Genomic DNA, 17,928 nt, shown 5'->3' on the forward strand with positions numbered 1-17,928 from the left:
CCTCTCTGGCCCTGTCAAACATCTATTTTCCTGCATACCTTTTTGGTATTAATTTCTGAAAGAGTTTATATAAATACTGTGTAGTTAAAGATCAGGGAATTGAGGTTGGAATTGCCCACAGGAACCTGTAAAATGACCTGAGAAGTAATAACTAACATTGAGTGTTTACTGTGTGCCAGGTACTGTTCTAAGTATTCTACATATATTAACTCATTTAATTCTCACAACCCAAGAGGTAGGGTGTGTTGTTATTTATTCCCATTTTACAGATGAGGAAACACGCACAGACAGTTTCTAAGTGCCTGGCCAAAGGTTACACAGCTAGGAAGTGGCAATCTGTGGCAGTAAGACTATAGAATCTAAGTACACACAAACTTAAATCATTCTGTTGAGTTGATTGGAGGGTTTTCTTTTTTGTTCCTACTGTTTCTTTCTCCTGGGGAGAGAAGGATTATGCCTTTCCCCACCCCCGTGAAAAGGACGGTTTGTCAAAGCACTTACTAGATAATAAAGTTATTGATCAGCCTACCCCCAAGTGAAAAGGTGGAGGCTCCTTCTACTTATATTTATTTAAATCCGAGACTCTTCCTCTTGCCTGTCGTTTTTTGCAAGCCCTAGATCAGGCGTGTACTCTGAAAATGCTGAGCACACCCGTCTGTGCACTTGTGGCAATGCCACACACAGGAATGCGCTGGTCCGAGGCCGCTATTTCTACGCTGAATTTCTGGTATATTCACACCCTTTTAGGAGGAGACATGGAACAGGACATGGGTACTAGCGGACACACAAACGTGTGATGATTTGCTGGGTGTTGCTGTGTCCAACCCGCGGACTCTGTGGCCGGGCTAAATAAGCTCAATATGTGGCTCCTTTGGGTGTTCCCGAGCGTGACGCAATAACAAAACAACGACCTGGCGTCATCGTGAGGTCACTGCAGAACAGGGGGAAGGGGGCGGGAAAGGGCCCTCCTTCTACGGGCGGAGCCCTTTCTGCCCAGCTCTCAGAGCGGCCCCCTACCCGCCGCTCCCGCCGTCTCCCCTTCACCTAAGTTCCTCCAGAGCCGTCTCCCTCGAATTAGCCCTCTCCCAACTCCGACCACAGAAAGCTCAGCTTTCAACCCAAGCTTTTGGAGTTTAGGCTGTAGTCCCTAAGAGAATCTCTAGAAACCCTGCCCCTAGTTTTAAGTTTCGCCCAATGAAAAAACAAAAGGAGGGGGACAGAAGGCGGGTCGGTGACGTAATGCGGGCTGATTCGCATGCAGGCCTTGGACGTCCAGGATTAGCCACGCATTTCGCCAATCCAGAGGCAGGGGAGGGACGGTGCAGGCGCAGAGAATTGGGTTTGGCTGGCCTCGATTTAAAGAGACAGAAGCTGTCAGGGTCCTGGAAGACGGTCCCCAATACCCTCCCCCCAAGTCCTTGGGACCACTTGGGTCCCCAGAGCTGGGGAGATGGTTTGCGGCGGCTTTGCCTGCTCCAAGAATGCGCTTTGCGCTCTCAACGTGGTCTACATGGTGAGGTTTTGGAGGCGGGGGAAGCTTCAGGGCAGAAAGGCCCCGTAGGGAGAATCTCTAGGGTACTTCCGCTGGGGAGAGGGGTGTATGGGGGTTCCGGGAAGATTCCCAGGAACTTCCGGCTAAGAGGGAATTCCTGGGGACTTCCGTGGGAGAGGGGAGACTTCCGGTTAAGGGGGTTTGTCTGGGGGTGGGGGAATGAACTGAAGGCCGTGGGCATAAGTTCCATACCTCCCTCCTGTGAACCTCAGTTTCTCCCAAAGTGGAAGTGATAGGATGATCCTGAGGGTTCAGCTTTTGCATTCATACTACCATCCCTGCCACCCCCTCCCCCCCATCCCAGCCATCTAACCTTTGGGAGTACCTAGGGATGCTCCTGGTGCGGATAGCACCACCCCCAGCTCCCATTCACACACCATTCCATTATTCCTTTCCCCCGCCCCGCTCCCAAGTCCTCTTGTAATGGCCTTGGGCTGTGCTGCATGCTAGAATTCTTGAGATGTATCCTGCTCTTTCTTCGTAGCTGGTGAGCTTGTTGCTCATTGGAGTGGCTGCTTGGGGCAAGGGCCTGGGTCTGGTGTCCAGCATCCACATCATCGGCGGAGTCATTGCTGTGGGAGTCTTCCTTCTCCTTATTGCAGTGGCTGGACTGGTGGGTGCTGTCAACCACCACCAAGTCCTGCTGTTCTTTGTATCCTGACCTGAAGTGATGGGGGCAACCGGGCGCTTGGGAGGGCTGTCATCTAAGGAAGATGTTAGAAGGGTAGGGGACCTCAGAGATCTTGGACACATCTCCTTGCCCTGCCCTGTCCCATAATCTACGAAACAAGAGCTGATTTTATTGCTTTCAGTTTGACATGGTGGTGTAAGTTCTATGAACAGATGAGACCAGACAGTTATTATAGATGAAACATAAAGGAATCTAGGACCTTTTTCCATAACCTTTCCTCTCAGTACATGATCATCCTTGGTTTGGTCTTCATCTTCCAATTTGTAATCTCTTGCTCATGTCTGGCTATTAACCGAAGCAAACAGGTAAGACAGTACCCTTTCAAGTACTTACTTGCTTTTTAAAATTTTCCTCTTAACCTCGAACTCCTTCCTTAGTCTGGCCCCAACTACCCAAAGATCATCCTTAGGTGCACTGCCTCTGGCCTCCTGGGCTATTTGCGTCCTCTGGGATGTCTGGTTAATTTTCCATGAGGATGATCTAGAGAACCTGAAAAGGTAGATATTTATCGTGTTTATAATTGTTGCACACTGTTATGCTTCTGTTTGACTTCCTTTGCTGGACTAGGGAAATTGAGGCACTTGAACTGAAACCAGGATGTAGGGAGACTTAATTTCCCTCTACCCATATCTTCCAGGCAGATGTCATCAATGCTTCTTGGTGGGTCATGAGCAACAAGACTCGGGATGAACTGGAAAGAAGTTTTGATTGTTGTGGCTTATTCAACCTCACAACCCTGTATCAACAAGATTATGATTTCTGCACTGCAGTGAGTGTGTTGGGGGTGGTGCAGCAGCCAGGGGAGGTAGGAAACTGGGGAAGGACAATGCCCAAGTTGGCAAATTTAGTTTGAATGTCATTGTTTCTCTACAAGTCCTCTTGTATTGGGGATGTGTGTTGGTGTGAGGTGGGGGTGGATAGAGGCTGGGGAATTAGCCAAGTGGGATTTTAGTTTGTAGGACACTGGTCAGATAACAGTAAAGTTTCTAGGGACATTCGACAGAGGTATTGGTGACTAGCAACTTTACATTCACAACTTTGCATTCTTCACACACGTTTTATCCTCAGATCTGCAAGAGCCAGAGCCCCACATGCCAGATGTGTGGAGAAAAGTTTCTTAAGTATTCAGATGAAGCCCTGAAAATCCTAGGGGGTGTTGGACTCTTCTTTAGCTTTACAGAGGTAACATTCTCCAGTTCCCTCACGCACATCCTTTTTAACTTGAGACTGAGAATTGATTGATACTTATCTCTCTCCCTTTGTTCCTACAGATCCTTGGTGTTTGGCTAGCAATGAGATTTCGGAATCTGAAGGATCCTAGAGCCAACCCCAGTGCCTTTCTATGAGACTTTGGATCCTTCTGACTTCTCTTCTGCTCTCTCTAAGCTTTCTCTTCCTCCCGTAGGGAATGTCTAGGGTCTGTAACCGTTTTGGTTTGAGAAAAAGGAAAGGCCCCTTGTCACATCCTCTAAAATTGATGGAATAGCAAGATTTTATGCCTTGACATATTTTACTGGGAGCCAGACTATAAGGAATAAAAGGAAAAACTTTCTCCCTCTCTCTCCAAGAGGATATGGGAAGCTTCTAGGAGTGCATAGGATGGGGGCTGGAGTCATTCTTAGCTGTTTTCCCTCCTCCTCCGTCCATATGCTGGATCATCTCAACATACCCTGGTGTGGCACTAAGGGTAAATCAGGGATAGAGCCAAGGAGAAAACAACCAAGAACTCTTTCCTGTAATAAGCAGGACCCAGTTTGAGAAAGTTCAGCGAATATAAAAGTAAAAGCCATTTGAAAATCTGTATTCTTTTTTTTTTTTTTGACACACAGTCTTGCTTTGTCACCCAGGCTGGAGTGCAATGGCATGATTTCGGCTCACTGCAACCTCTGCCTCCCGGGTTCAAGCGATTCTCCTGCCTCAGTCTCCCAAGTAGCTGGGAGTAGCTTGGGTGGTGTGCACCACCACACCCGGCTAATTTTGTATTTTTAGTAGAGACAGGGTTTCCACCATGTTAGTCAGGCTGGTCTCGAACTCCTGACCTCAGGTGATCCACCCGTGTTGGCCTCCCAAAGTGCTGGGATTATAGGCGTGAGCCACCGCGCCCCGCCTAAAATCCATATTCAAAGAAGCAATTTCAGTTCCTTTCTAAGCTTTGTCAGTCAAGGGGCTCCACTGACTTCCTAGGCCCTGTAACTTAACCAGTCTTTAAGGTTTTGCAGGAAAGTCCCTCCTTCCAAGTGGTTTTTCCAAATCGCACAATGGCAAAGCCAAACAGAGGAAGAAACATTAAAAAAAAAAAAAGACCATTATTTCTTTGTTTTGTTTTTCCTGTATAAAAAAGGACCCCAAATATAAAGGTAGGGAAAGGGACAAGAGGGAACATACCCCTTAGTGTAGAGAAATAGGGGGGCAAGAGAAGGAGAAGCCTCAAAAGGAGAGGTAGGAGGGGAATGTCATTAAGGCAGCAAAGTAATCTCTGTAGAAAGATGGAGGAGGAGCCTCCATAGCCTCAGAGATAAAGGCAAAGATTGCCCTCTCAGTGTCCAGAAGGGAAATGGCAGCTTTTCTTCCTTCCATGGCAGCCACTCCATTGCTCACTCCGGATTACCTTCATCCTTATGTAGATAAGAGTGCTGCAGAGCTCGAAAGGCAGAGATTCGCTTGTGTGGGTTAAAAGTCAGCATTTCCTGAGGGGAGAGGCAAAGGTCAGAAAACCATGAAGAAAACAGAGAGACTTCTGCCCACCCACAACAATACCTGGGATGAGCTCTCTTCTTTTTTCTTCTTCTTTTTTTTTTTTTTTTTTTTTTTTTTTTGAGATGGAGTCTCGCTCTGTCACCCAGGCTGGAGTGCAATGGTATGATCTCAGCTCACTGCAACCTCCGCCTCCTGAGTTCAAGTGATTCTCCTACCTCAGCCTCCCAAGTAGCTGAGATTACAGGCGTGTGCCACCACACCCGGCTTATTTTTGTATTTTTAGTAGAGACGAAGTTTCACCATGTTGGCCAGGCTGGTCTCGAACTCCTGACCTCAGGTGATATGCCCACCTTGACCTCCCAAAGTGCTGGGATTACAGGCGTGAGCCACCGTGCCCGGCCAGGATGGGTTCTCTTCTACATCTTTCTCTGTGGGTGGCCATTTGCAGCTGTAATAAAAACTACAGCCCATCTACCAACCAAGTTTCATTAACCACAGTGGCCAGGGCCCTGCATACTGCTCTATTTTTTTCCCCAGTCTCTCCCTATGCCCACAGCCATCTCCAGTACCAGCAGCAGCTGCGCTCCCGACTCCTCCATCTCAGGTACCACCGACTGCACTGGGCGGGGCCCTCTGGGGGGAAAGGCTCCACGGGGCAGGGATACATCTCGAGGCCAGTCATCCTCTGGAGGCAGCCCAATCAGGCTGTGGGGAACAGGAGAACTCTGGTCAGGAGGGTCCTCCAGTTCCCATCCCCATGGGCAGAGCCAGTTGCCATCCTGGGCTCAGCAGAAAGAGGACTCGGAATAGAAAATCTTTTTCTCCCATATTGGTCACTTACTCAAAGATTTTGCCCAACTGGTCGGCTTCAGAGTTTCCACAGAAGAGAGGCCTAAGGTGAGAAGGGACATAAGGTAGCAGTCATTTTCAAAGATATCTTAGTTGAATGGTTACTGCTTAGTGGCTCAAAATAGAAAGTATAGGGAATAAAGGCCAATAATTCCAGCACTTTGGGATGCTGAGGTGAGAGGACTGCTTGAACCCAGCAGTTCTAGATCAGCCTGGGCAAGACCTTGTCTCTTAAAAAAAAAAAAAAGAAAAAAAAAAAGAAATGCCAGGCGCAGTGGCTCACGCCTGAATCCCAGCACTTTGGGAGTCTGAGGCGGGCGGATCATGAGGTCAAGAGATCAACACCATCCTGGCCAACACAGTGAAACCCCATCATTACTAAAAATACAAAAATTAGCTGAGCGTGGTGGCGCACACCTGTAGTCCCAGCTACTCGGGAGGCTGAGTCAGGAGAATTGCTTGAATCTGGGAGGTGGAGGTTGCAGTGAGCAGAGATCGCACCACTGCACTCCAGCCTGGCGACAGAGCAAGACTCTATCTAAAAAAAAAAAAAAAAAAAAAAGCCAGTCATGGTGGCGTGCACCTGTAGTCTCGGCTACTCAAGAGGCTGAGACGGGAGGATTGCTTTAGCCCAGGAGGTAGAGGCTACAGTGAGCTGTAATTGGGCCACTGCACTCCAGCCTGGGTGACAGAGTGAAACCTTATCTCAAAAAATAAATAAATAAATAAAAAATAAAGAGAATAAAGGGATATGAAGTTCCTAATTCCAGAACATTTCAGAGCTTTCTGCTACGGGCAAGGTAGCAGTACGCAAGTAAAAGAATGGGGCCAGATGCAGTAGCTTATGCTACTTTGGGAGGTAGGGGTGGGAGGATTGCTTGAGTGCAAGAGCTCAAGACCAGCCTGGGCAATATACTGAGACCCCATCTCTACAAAAATATTAACAAACTAGCCAAGCATGGAGGTGCGTGCCTGTAGTGTCAGCTACTTGGGAAGCTGAGATGGGAGAATCACTCGAGCCCAGGAGGTTGAAGCTGCAGTGAGCTGTGATCAAGCCATTGCAATCCAGCCTGGGCAACACAGCAAGCCCCGGTCTCAAAAAAAAAGGAATGGGCAGGGTATGGATGTGGTTTATGAACAAGCGATCTGGGGAATTCACGGTAGTCCAGGGTATGTGGGTCCCATACTTTCGACGAAACATCTCTGCAAAGATACAGCCAACACTCCACATGTCCACAGGTGTTGCATATGTGGACTGCAGAAGAACTTCGGGAGCTCGGTACCAGAGTGTAACAACCTAAAGGGAATAGGAAGAATGGATGGGGACCCCATGGGTTACCACGAAACACAACTTGCTTGACTGAACACTTGAAGCACATGACTTCTCAATTGCTACGGGCAATCACTCTCCTACTCCCAACCAGAACCCATTTTGGTACCATCTTTCTACTGACCACGGGTGTAAGTGCCATCTGGTAGCTGTAGATTCTGGCCAGGCCAAAGTCAGCCAGCTTGACTGTTCCACCACTTGTCACCAGAATGTTCTCTGGCTTCAGATCTCGGTGAACGATGCAATTGGCATGAAGGAAATCTAGGCCTCTTAGAAACTGGCGCATCAGATCCTAGTTTCAAAGGGGAGGTACAGATGCACTGGAAACTAGGCACCATACCTGAAATCCCAGAAGGTTCTACTACAAAGGTCCCAATCCACCTCTCAATGTCTACCAACCCCACTCACCTTGATGGTTTCGGCTGGCAAGCCTGGTGGGGGTGCCTTGTCCAGATACGTCCTTAGGTCCTGGTCTACATGCTCAAACACCAGGGTTACCTTGATCTCCCGGTCAGTTCGGGATGTGGCACAGACGTCCATCAGCCTGACCAGAGTAAATGCTCACTTTTCAATCCCCTTTAACCCAACATGGCCTCTCATTATTTCCTCAGGGTCCCCACTTCTTTACAGATCATCACACCCCACCTATAGGCTGTATTTTCCCTTTACTCCCCACGCCCAACCCTCCACCACCTTCTCACCGGACAACATTGGGATGCTCAAAAGCCTCCAGTCGCCTCAGTAAAGCCACCTCACGAACTGTGCTGATGGGAAGGCCTCCTCCAGCTCCTCCTCCATTGGGGACTCTCACACTCTTGAGGGCCACAAAGTGGCCACTGTGGGGATCACGGGCCTTGTACACTGTCCCATAGGCACCGACACCAATTTCAGCCACTGGCTCATATCGAGAGGTAGCCATTCTCAGATCAAGGGAGACCCTACAATCACAGACTCCTATCACCAAAAGTCCCTTACAGAGTTAGGATGGTATGAGCTTGCAGCAACAAAGGGACTCCCCAAAAAAATCACAAAGAACAACACCAGCATCCCATCCCCCGCTCCCAGTCTTCCTTGGGGCCGGCCCCAGAGGTAACACAATGACTCAATACCAACCCCTCCAGCCACGTGAGGCCCTGCAATAAAAAACGCTTTTTCCTTTGGGACAATCGCGCCCCGCACAAAGATCACACATGACACATGCCTTGCATCGAAGATCCTACACCTCAGTCCCTAAAATTATACCTTCCCATGACCACAAAGGCCCCACTTCCCGCCCTTGAGCGACCCTTCCATAACCAGCTCGCGAAACGAACGCATGGAAAGCTGTGAGGGGGGCGGGCACTGGTTCTCATTCCTGGGAAGGGACTGCACTTACCTCACGCCAGGCCGGGGTGCTGCGGGGGCGGCCCGTTATCGGGGCCCCGGAGCCGGTTCCTACGGCCCCATACACCTGAGCTCGGTCCGGAGCAGCTGGACGCAGAGGGCCCGACCATAGACACAGGCCGCAAGCTAGAGAGGCCCCCTCACCCCCACCCTCACCATGTGACCAGCTGCCAAAGAGGCGCGCGGAAACTGGGAGGGCGGGGCGAACGCCGGACGTTCTGGGCACGTGACCGCCACCCATGTGCTGAGGGGCGGCCAGGAGCCGCTTCGACTGGGAGGAGGGCGAAGAGTGTAAGGGGGCGGAGGGGCAATGGCAGCCACGTGATCTGTTGCTATCACACGTGACCGCTTGACATCGCTCTGAGGAGCAGAGGTGTGGTTACGCGGCGGGCACGTGACTGGCTGCCACAACCCCCGCTGCGGCGGGGGGAGTGGTGAGGGGGACAAGAGAGGGTGGAGCCCGAGGCGGTGCCATGGCAACCTAGGCCACCCAGAGCCCAACTCCGGGCTGAAGGATTGTCTCACTACCGGTCTGAAGGCTGAACTCGTCTCACTACCGGTCTTTCAGCCTGTCTACATTGGGGAGCGGATGGGAGTTGGGGTACCAGAGGTGATACTGTCACCTTTTCACTCCACCATGAGAAAACATACTCTCATTTGTGTCCTTGTTTCATTCATTAATTCTACAACATTTTACTAGTGCTTGCTTCCAGTGTGTATGTGGGTTTTTATTTTGTTTTTCGTGTCTGTCACTGGCCCTTTAAAGTAGTGGTACGACTATCTATAAAGATGTAGCCAACAATGGGGTCTTCTAAAATAGGGAGTAAACAATGCCCATTTGAAGGCAAAACTACGATTAAAGGATGACGGAAGGCAGATTAATACAGTAATCCAACAGGCTCAGTGACAAGGTAATCCTCTCACTTTTCCAACTTCCAAACCTCCCTGGGAGTGTTAATGCAAAGACCTGAGGCCATCTGGCAGAGAAGTTATTGATGAGCAGGAGACAGGAATACTTGACCTTTAAGTTTTTTTTTTTTTTTTTCCAGTAGGAAGGTTCTATGATTATGTGATATTTGTATGTGTGTATATATACTTCTATGTATATATGTATGTATATGATATTATTTATCACATGTCATATATAAGATGGATACAGGATTGCACATGTGCAAGAAAGTTACCACCACACCCCCTGCACCCTCCAGACCACCACAATGAATGACAATGACATGTCCCCTTCTGCAAACCTTGTGACTGCTCATTTGGAGTCATTGTGCTTCCCTCTTTTTCCCTAGTGCCGCTTTCTTGGCACTTAGCACTGTCCAGAACACACTTGTTCCCAAATGGCCTCTGCCCAGACACCTAGGTAGACACAAGTAGATTTCTCCTACTTTCTTTGTTTTATTGGCTCCAAGGTCTTTATCTCCCAGCCCTTTGTGGGTATGGGAGTAAAGGAGGAAAGCGGTTAGTGTCTCATTTGTGAGAATTTGTCTAAAATCTAAAGCCATTTTATTACCCTATTTGCCACTCCTTCCACTCTAACTTCTGTTTTCCTTAACCATCTGGCGAGAATATAAGAGTTCAAACTAGAAGATGAATATAAACCATGATTTAGAACAAAATGGAATACATATTAATACAGATGCCTCCTCTTTCCATCCTGATACTTGTAGCCTGGTCCCCTCCTGGCAAGGGCAGCTGGAACACTAGTAAGAAAAACCTCAAGGACTGAACTGACCAAAGGGCTCAAGAGGTGAATGTTTTATTGGCTACCTTGCTAGGGGTGGGTGCTTTGTAAGCCTTCTGGAAGGCTAAGATAAGTGTCTGTGAGTTTTTCAAACTCCCTTCCCACATCAGCATTCCCCACTTCAGCCTCACCTTCCACATAAGACCTTCACAGCTTACTGTCTTTGCAACAGAAGAAGTAGTCTCTGTCTGCTTGGGTCCCAGCCCCTTTTTCTGATTCATTCATTAGTCCATCCAAAACATTTGAATACTTCATGGGAACATTACTGTCTCTCCATCACTTTCTATTGAGGAATCTTAATTTGGCAGTCTGTCCCAGGCTCTGTCCCCTCCCTTCTTGTGTTAATTACTCTTTCACTAATTAAATTTTTTCCCAGTGTGTTTGACCCAATGAGCTCCCCTGGAATCCCTTTTCCCTCAGCTTTGCAAAGGGGAGGAGAGGGAGAATGTAAGTGTAAGGCAGAAAAAAATGTGATGGGGGTAGAACTTGTTCTCAGAGTGAAGGCGCCATAAAAGCAAAGGGGTAAGTGTGTGTATTGTTCACTTCAATGTAGTGGAGGTGAGGGCAGGAGAGTACCAGGAAAGACACTCCCATCCCTTTAGAACGCCTACCTCCCCTGCTCCCTCACCTCCCTCACACATTACAATCACAGGCTTCTGTTTCTCAGACAATCCGATTCCATTCCTTACACACCTCTCTTTCCCAGTCCCCATGGAGCACACTTTTCAGCCTTTTGGGTAAAGTGTATATTGCTTGAGTCCCACCCCTGCCCATGTACCTCCTTCACACCTCCGACCCTTGCACAGCTCTTTCTTTGCACATTCCCATTTTGCACAAGCCTCTCCCTCCCTGGTACACCTGCGTCATTTGACCACTCACCTTCCATGCTCACCCGCTCATCCCCCACTCCCAGACACACAGCTAGTCAACTCGTGTGCACACTCCCCTTCCTTGGCCACTCCCCTTCCTCCACCCTCCTCGGGCTCCCACACTTGCCCCCGCCCCTGGGGACACCTGCTCGTGCAGGGCAGGGCGGGGATGCGCAGCCGCGGCCCCTTCTCCTCTCCCCCTCCCCGCCCCACCCCTCCCTCCATCCTTCACCCGCTCCCCGGCGCCCGCCCCGCCCGCCCCGCCCGCCCGCCACTCCGGGGGGGTCTCCGCCGCCGCCGCCGCCGGAAGGAGCCGCCATTTGCCACTGCCGAGCGCTCGGGCCGAGCCAAGCCTGATCCCGGAGCCGGAGGGAGACTGGAACCGAGAGAACGGCGATGGGGGGCGGCCCCGCCGCAGGAGGACCCGGGCGCGTAACCCCGGGGGCCCGGCCCGCTCCGGACCCAGACCCGCGGGGTGCGGCACCCTGAGCCCCCCTCCCCGCCCCCTGCCCTGGCCATGGCCGCCCACCCCGCCGCCCCCGGGCCGCCAGCCCGCTCGGTCCCGCAAGCACCGGAGCCCCGGCGGTGGCAGCAGTGAACGGCTGTCGCAGGCCCCGAAGACCCCGGCCCGGCTCGGCTCTGTAGAGCGCGCCCCCTTCCTGGCCTTGTCCTCTCCCCTCCCCCCGCCGCTAGCGAGCCCCCCTTGCACGCCGCCCCCCGCCCCCGGTGTCCGGACGATGCTCAAGTCTCGGCTCCGCATGTTTCTGAACGAGCTGAAGCTGCTGGTGCTGACAGGCGGGGGGCGGCCCCGGGCCGAGCCGCAGCCCCGGGGGGGCGGGGGAGGCGGCTGCGGCTGGGCGCCCTTTGCTGGCTGCTCCACCCGGGACGGCGACGGCGACGAGGAGGAGTACTACGGGTCGGAGCCGCGGGCCCGGGGCCTGGCCGGCGACAAGGAGACGCGGGCCGGACCCCTGCCGCCGCCCGCGCCGCCGCTGCCGCCCCCGGGCGCGCTGGACGCCCTGTCGCTCAGCAGCAGCCTGGACAGCGGACTCCGAACCCCTCAGTGCCGGATCTGCTTCCAGGGCCCGGAGCAGGTCAGGCCTGGGCACCTGGCTGGGCGCGGAGGGTGGGGGCGCGCACCTCGGGTGTCAGCGGAGACCGCGAGCAGGGGCGGCGCCTAAGGAGGCTGGGCGGGCCCCAGGACCCAGAGTGGGAATGGAGTGAGGCCGAGGGGCTGGCAGGGGACTCCTGGAGCGCTTGTTTGTGTTGGAGGGTCAAGGGTCCTCAGGAAGGGGTGGGGCTTTCTCCCCGGAGAGCGCAAAATCCCTCTCACCCATTAACAGGGACTGCTGTTCTCTCCTATTTCCCTCGCCCCAGGGTCTCCGTAAGCTAAGGGGACCTGTTCTCTTGCAGGTGGGCAGAAAGGAGAGTGCTTCTGTGGCCCCCTTGAAGGGAGGGGCCCAGCCAGCGCCCTTGCGTAGCTCAGTATTTCTCCCCGTGGGGCACTTTTTTTCACTTCCCATTCTGCAACTTTCTATCTCATTCTAAAGAGTATTCTTTGTTAAAATTTTATGGGCAAAGTTGTCCCAGAATAGTGCCAGGGGGTGTCTCTGTGTAGTGAGAATTGATTCCTTGATTAAAGGGAAACACCCTTCACTCCCACCTCCGCGATTTCTCCCCTTTTTAATACGTGGAAACCGAGGACCATAACCCATCCCAGTTTGCACCAGATCTGTGAAGTAACTTTACAATGATGGGGTGGGGGAAGGAAAGCATGGCTCAGAAGCTCTAACACTCCCCTCCCTCCAGATCCTAAGAGGAAGCCTTTCTTTTGAGAAGTCTTAAAGACTACCCATCCCAAATTCTAGGAAAAGAAGACCCAGTCCTTCCCCCCTCTAATCCCCCCATCCCTTTCCATCCCTCATCTCTTTGGTATGGGAAGTTTCCCTTGATCTCCAAGGGAAACTTCTTTTCTGTTGCAGCCTTACTTAGCCTCTTGCCCTGTCTTGGGTGAAAGGCCTGAGTTATTTAAGGTGGGAAAGTGACCTGAAGAGGAGGTTTCCCTGTCGGGGAGCGCGGCTGAGTGGGGTCGGGGTGGTGATGGCTGACAGGGCCCCTCCTCACTCTTCCTCCAGGGGGAGCTCTTGAGCCCCTGCCGCTGCGACGGCTCAGTGCGCTGCACGCATCAGCCCTGCCTCATCCGCTGGATCAGCGAGAGGGGCTCCTGGAGCTGCGAGCTCTGCTACTTCAAGTACCAGGTCCTGGCGATTAGCACCAAGAACCCACTGCAGGTGAGGTGCAAGGAGAGGACTCGGAGATTGGGCGAGGACCTTTTAGCTATTGGAATCAGGGACCCTCCAGGAGGCCTATTTCATTTATTATTTTCCCAAAGCCACCCTTCCCCGCCAATTACCACAGTCTCCTGTGTGTCTGTATATCCTTCCTAAGCCCTTAATTTATTCACAGAGATATTTATTGGGTGCCACTTATATTCCAGGCACTCTTCTAGGCACTGGGACAATCACCACTCCTCACCCGCCACAAAAAAAAAAAAAAAAGAAAAGAAAAAAAAATGCTGGGCGCGGTGGCTCACGCCTGTAATCCCAGCACTTTGGGAGGCCGAGGCGGGCGGATCACAAGGTCAAGAGTTTGAGACCAGCCTGGCCAACATGGTGAAACCCCGTCTCTACTAAGAATACAAAAATTAGCCGGGCGTGATGGCACGTGCCTGTAAGCTACTCGCGAGGCTGAGGCAGGAGAATCCTTGAACCCGGGAGGCAGAGGTTGCAGTGAGCCGAGATCACAGCCACTGCACTCCAGCCTGGGCAACAGAGCAAGACTCCGTCTCGAAGGAAAAAAAAAAAAAAAGAAAAAATGATGTTGATGGTGATAGCAAATATGTAGTGTTTTCTGTGTCAAGTTTTGGTGTGTATTAACTCTTAATCTTCACAATAATCTTATTAGTTAGATACTATTATTATCCCCTTTTACAAGCGAGGACGCTGATGCACATGGATTTGAAAACTTACCCAAGGTTACTTAGCCAGTAAGTGATGGAGTCAAGATTTAGGATTCAAATCTAGATGTTTTGGTTTCAGAGCACTTGCCCAATCCTGCCTTTCTAAAATAAGACAGACAAATGGTGTCAGACAAGTGCCACATTCTAGATTTAATCAAGGCACAGGGAAGACAGATGTTGATCCTGCCTGAAGGTTTTAGGGAAGGTTCCTGGAGCACCCTGCTCTTCAGGGCCACCCATCACCTGGCCCTCCATCCCTTTCTGGGACTCTTTGGAGCCCTTTCTCCCACACAGTGGCAGGCCATCTCCCTGACCGTCATCGAGAAGGTTCAGATTGCTGCCATAGTCCTGGGCTCGCTTTTCCTGGTTGCCAGCATCTCCTGGCTCATCTGGTCCTCACTCAGCCCTTCAGCCAAGTGGCAACGACAGGATCTGCTCTTTCAGATCTGCTACGGCATGTATGGCTTCATGGATGTCGTCTGCATAGGTGAGGGCACCTCTCCTTTACCTGCTCTGTATCTTCCTCTTACACACCTAACTCCCCTGCCCATCCCCTCAGTTTCATGGCCTTATTTTCTGCCACTGGGGGCCTTTAGTGCTATCCTGGTGCCCCCTCAACCCACTTCCCTGCTTCTCCAGGGCCCTTTGCAACTGTATCTTCTCACTCTGAAGAAATGCTTGCTTAAGTACCTCTGGCCTAGAATTTAGGCCACAGTTAACCCTGGATTTCTTATCCCTATTGCTCAGGCCTCATCATCCATGAAGGCTCCTCTGTCTACCGCATCTTCAAGCGCTGGCAGGCAGTGAACCAGCAGTGGAAGGTCCTAAATTATGACAAGACCAAGGACATAGGAGGAGATGCAGGGGGAGGGACGGCAGGGAAGCCGGGCCCCAGGACCTCACGGACGGGCCCCACCTCTGGGGCCACCAGCCGCCCCCCAGCTGCCCAGCGCATACGGACGCTCTTGCCTCAGCGCTGCGGTTATACAATCTTGCACCTCCTTGGGCAGCTGCGGCCACCAGTTGCCCGTTCCAGCTCCCATTCTGGCCGAGAGGTTGTCATGAGGGTCACTACAGTCTGAACTGGACTCCAGGAGCAGGGATCTTGAGTCAATGCATCCGTCAGAGAAGAGCTTTCATGGCTTCTGGAGGTACCAGCTGGACAAGGTGTTTGGGGCATGCTGCCCCCGTCACCTGTGTGGGTGGCCTCAAGCTGGAGACATTGTCTGGCCTCACTGCCCACTGGGTAGAGACACCTGGATGACATTTCAGTACCCGCTGGCAGCTCCTCACACTCATCCAGAGACGGCCGGTGGGCAGGTGGGGAGAGCAGCTTTCCTTCCCTGGAGAGAACCGTCTTTACCTCAGCTCCTAGGGCCTCCAGCCCCCCAGCTCCACCATGGTGACTTGGTGAAGGGGGACCAATGCCAGAAGAAAGGGGCTGTAGACCCCTATTCCCCACCCCATGGCCACAGGGCATCTGGCAATAAGACTAGTATACATTGACCTCCCGTTCCCTGCATGAGGGCGGGGACTTCCCCCTGCTCCATCCCCCATTGCATGGGGGAAGGGCATAAAGAATCATTTATATGCACGTGGAGACTCCTTTCTCATCTGGGGCTTTTCTGGAGGGTTGGGAGGTGTGGGGAGGTTTCTCTGCACAGGTTGCAAATCCCAAATGCAGCAGTGGGTTCCGAGTTGTAGGTGTGACTCCCACTTGCTGGTGAATAATTCATGTTGGCTGCTAGGTGGCAGCACTCAGAGGTATCTAAAGGGTAGACCTGGACCTGCCACCTATGAGTTGTGTGATTTAGAAAAAAATCTCTTAGCTATGGTTTTCCTGTCTACCTCATAGGGTTGGAATAAGGATAAATGAGGGACAGGTTGGATGCCGTTGCAAAGAAAATCAGCAATGACATAAAGAGATTTCTAGAATAGTTGATGGTCCATTTATTTCAAATAGTAGCTGGTATAACAAATTCTAAAATGTGTTTTTCATCTGAAGTTGCACAGAATCGTGGAATTTTGTGTTGAGTGACATAATAGGTATGGAAATATGAGGGGAAATAGACATTGCAAATGTGAACCATGGTGGTTATTTGTAAGAATGAGAACTCCTCTGACTCTAAATATTTGGGCCTGTGGGCTGGGGAAGGCTGGAGCCATCCGCCTTGTTCTGGAGATCATTTGGGTTCTATTAGTCCTTCTCAAGTACTGTGCTCACCCAAAAAAGCACTGTGAAGTGAATTTGGACTCATTTGGAGTGAGATGGAGGGAATCCCCCCACTCAGTGTTATGAGTCTCCAACCCCAGTTTAAGCTATTTCTATGGCAGTTTAGGGTCACAGGTTTGATCCTGGTGTGCCCAGCTAGTGGTATTAATGGATGGCATTATGTTTGGGGGCAGCAGCATAGAGGACGGTTGTTTATAGAGAAAAGATTTGGGAAGGACTGGTTACAATGTGGGTCAGCCTGAAGCCTGGGCACTTTCTTCTGTGACCTTGGGGTTGTGTATTATATGAATGATGCTGTTTTTTAAGTAAACCATTCAACAGCAATTAAATAATTCCTTCATTCACGGCTAAAGTCAGATCTGGAGGCCTTTCTTATTATTGATCCTTCTGTCAGGGAAGGTTCTGCTTTGCCTCCTTCCTCCCTGGGGATGTTTTGGAGAAAATGCTTCTCTTGTAAAGGCCCACACATATCCTTGCCCAGGAAACCTTGATCCCCTCCCCGCTCCCAAAGGGGTCTTGGTTGCTGTCCATGGTGCTGGCATGCAGACCCGCCTCGGGATGTAGGAACAAAAGCTGGACTGGGGTTCAAGTAATTTCAAAGTGTGGAAGTATATAACTTCCAATTTCTGAGGGAGTCAAGTGGATAGGGAACTGAGACTGAACCCTCCATCTGCTCAGTAGGAAACTGTTTCCCCAGAGAGAGAACCCTCTCTATCCCCCATCTTGGGAGACAGAAAGGCCAGACTTTACTGATTTGCCATTCTCAGAAGAGCTGGTGGGGACCAAATGGGGGATTGCAAGTCAGAGTGACTACTAATATCTATACTGGCAGATACGGCTCAGGTAGATAGGACACATGTGGAGCTTCCTGCGCCATGCCTGAGCTGTCCTCTGTGATGGCTCTGCAGGGAAGGTTAGACATACCAAAGAAAACAGACATACTCACACACAAACACACTGTATCCATTTACACTCTGGGTCCTAAAATGAGGCCAAGGGGGACACTTTCTCCTCTCCTTCAGCACTAATGGAAGTCTTGGTATGGGGGTTGGGGCCAGCAATCAGTATGGCCTCCTCTTCTTCCTTTTTCCAACTTAAAAAGATCATTGTCCAGGAAAGGAGTCATGGGAACTGCTGCCCTCTTCAAGTGGGCATTCCTACTTGCCCAATGGAAAATAGGGAGTATGGATGGGCAGAATTCTTATCACTGATTCCAGGGGAAAGGGTCTGACAAGCTGGGCTTTATTCTCCCTCAAAGATCAAATCTGCTGAAAATTTGGTCATTTAGGTTCAAATTGAGTTCAGTGATAGAGGAATAGGGGTGGAGACTGAGTATACAGTAGGGAAAGAGTTGAGAAGGGCAGAAAATGCACAGAAACCTTGATCTTTGTACGAGGCTTTGGGTCTGCCCTGCCCCTCTGTAGATCTTGCATAATTAGATGCCCCTGCAGAAGGCCTGGTGGCTACTGGAGTTTCTGCAGTCAGGGAGCCATGTCTAGGCCAGGAGGCCAAGGTGTGGAGGAGGAAGAAGTGTGAAGTGAAATCTCCATCTACA

General features: G+C 51.1%; 3 protein-coding genes across 4 annotated transcripts; 2 read left to right on the top strand and 1 right to left on the bottom strand.

The window, feature by feature from the left end:
* Nucleotides 1-938: 938 nt before the first annotated feature.
* Nucleotides 939-4,552, top strand: TSPAN31 (tetraspanin 31). 2 transcript variants are annotated; one of them, XM_054442338.2, is made up of 6 exons: nt 939-1,513; nt 2,037-2,204; nt 2,468-2,548; nt 2,881-3,012; nt 3,312-3,425; nt 3,515-4,552. In XM_054442338.2, the coding sequence occupies exons 1-6, from the start codon at nt 1,451-1,453 to the stop codon at nt 3,587-3,589; spliced, it is 633 nt and encodes a 210-aa protein (XP_054298313.1). In that variant the 5' UTR covers nt 939-1,450; the 3' UTR covers nt 3,590-4,552. The 2 variants fall into 2 exon arrangements, with proteins under 2 accessions (XP_054298313.1, XP_054298314.1); XM_054442339.2 differs by lacking the exons at nt 2,037-2,204; nt 2,468-2,548 and having other exon boundaries at nt 988-1,513.
* CDK4 (cyclin dependent kinase 4) lies at nt 4,018-8,921 on the bottom strand. The gene is made up of 8 exons (XM_054442337.2): nt 8,495-8,921; nt 7,821-8,057; nt 7,528-7,663; nt 7,244-7,411; nt 6,977-7,086; nt 5,782-5,832; nt 5,510-5,645; nt 4,018-4,930 (listed from the first exon to the last, which is right to left on the bottom strand). Exons 2-8 carry the CDS (start codon nt 8,036-8,038, stop codon nt 4,838-4,840), a joined length of 912 nt encoding a protein of 303 aa, XP_054298312.1. The 5' UTR covers nt 8,039-8,057; nt 8,495-8,921; the 3' UTR covers nt 4,018-4,837.
* On the top strand, nt 8,435-15,734 carry MARCHF9 (membrane associated ring-CH-type finger 9). Its single transcript, XM_054445225.2, has 5 exons — nt 8,435-8,578; nt 11,178-12,215; nt 13,257-13,412; nt 14,435-14,627; nt 14,888-15,734. The coding sequence occupies exons 1-5, from the start codon at nt 8,435-8,437 to the stop codon at nt 15,220-15,222; spliced, it is 1,866 nt and encodes a 621-aa protein (XP_054301200.2). The 3' UTR covers nt 15,223-15,734.
* The last annotated feature ends 2,194 nt before the right edge of the window (nt 15,735-17,928 follow it).

The sequence above is a fragment of the Pongo pygmaeus genome, chromosome 10, assembly GCF_028885625.2.
Source record: "Pongo pygmaeus isolate AG05252 chromosome 10, NHGRI_mPonPyg2-v2.0_pri, whole genome shotgun sequence".
In the NCBI taxonomy this organism is placed as follows: Eukaryota; Metazoa; Chordata; class Mammalia; order Primates; family Hominidae; genus Pongo; species Pongo pygmaeus.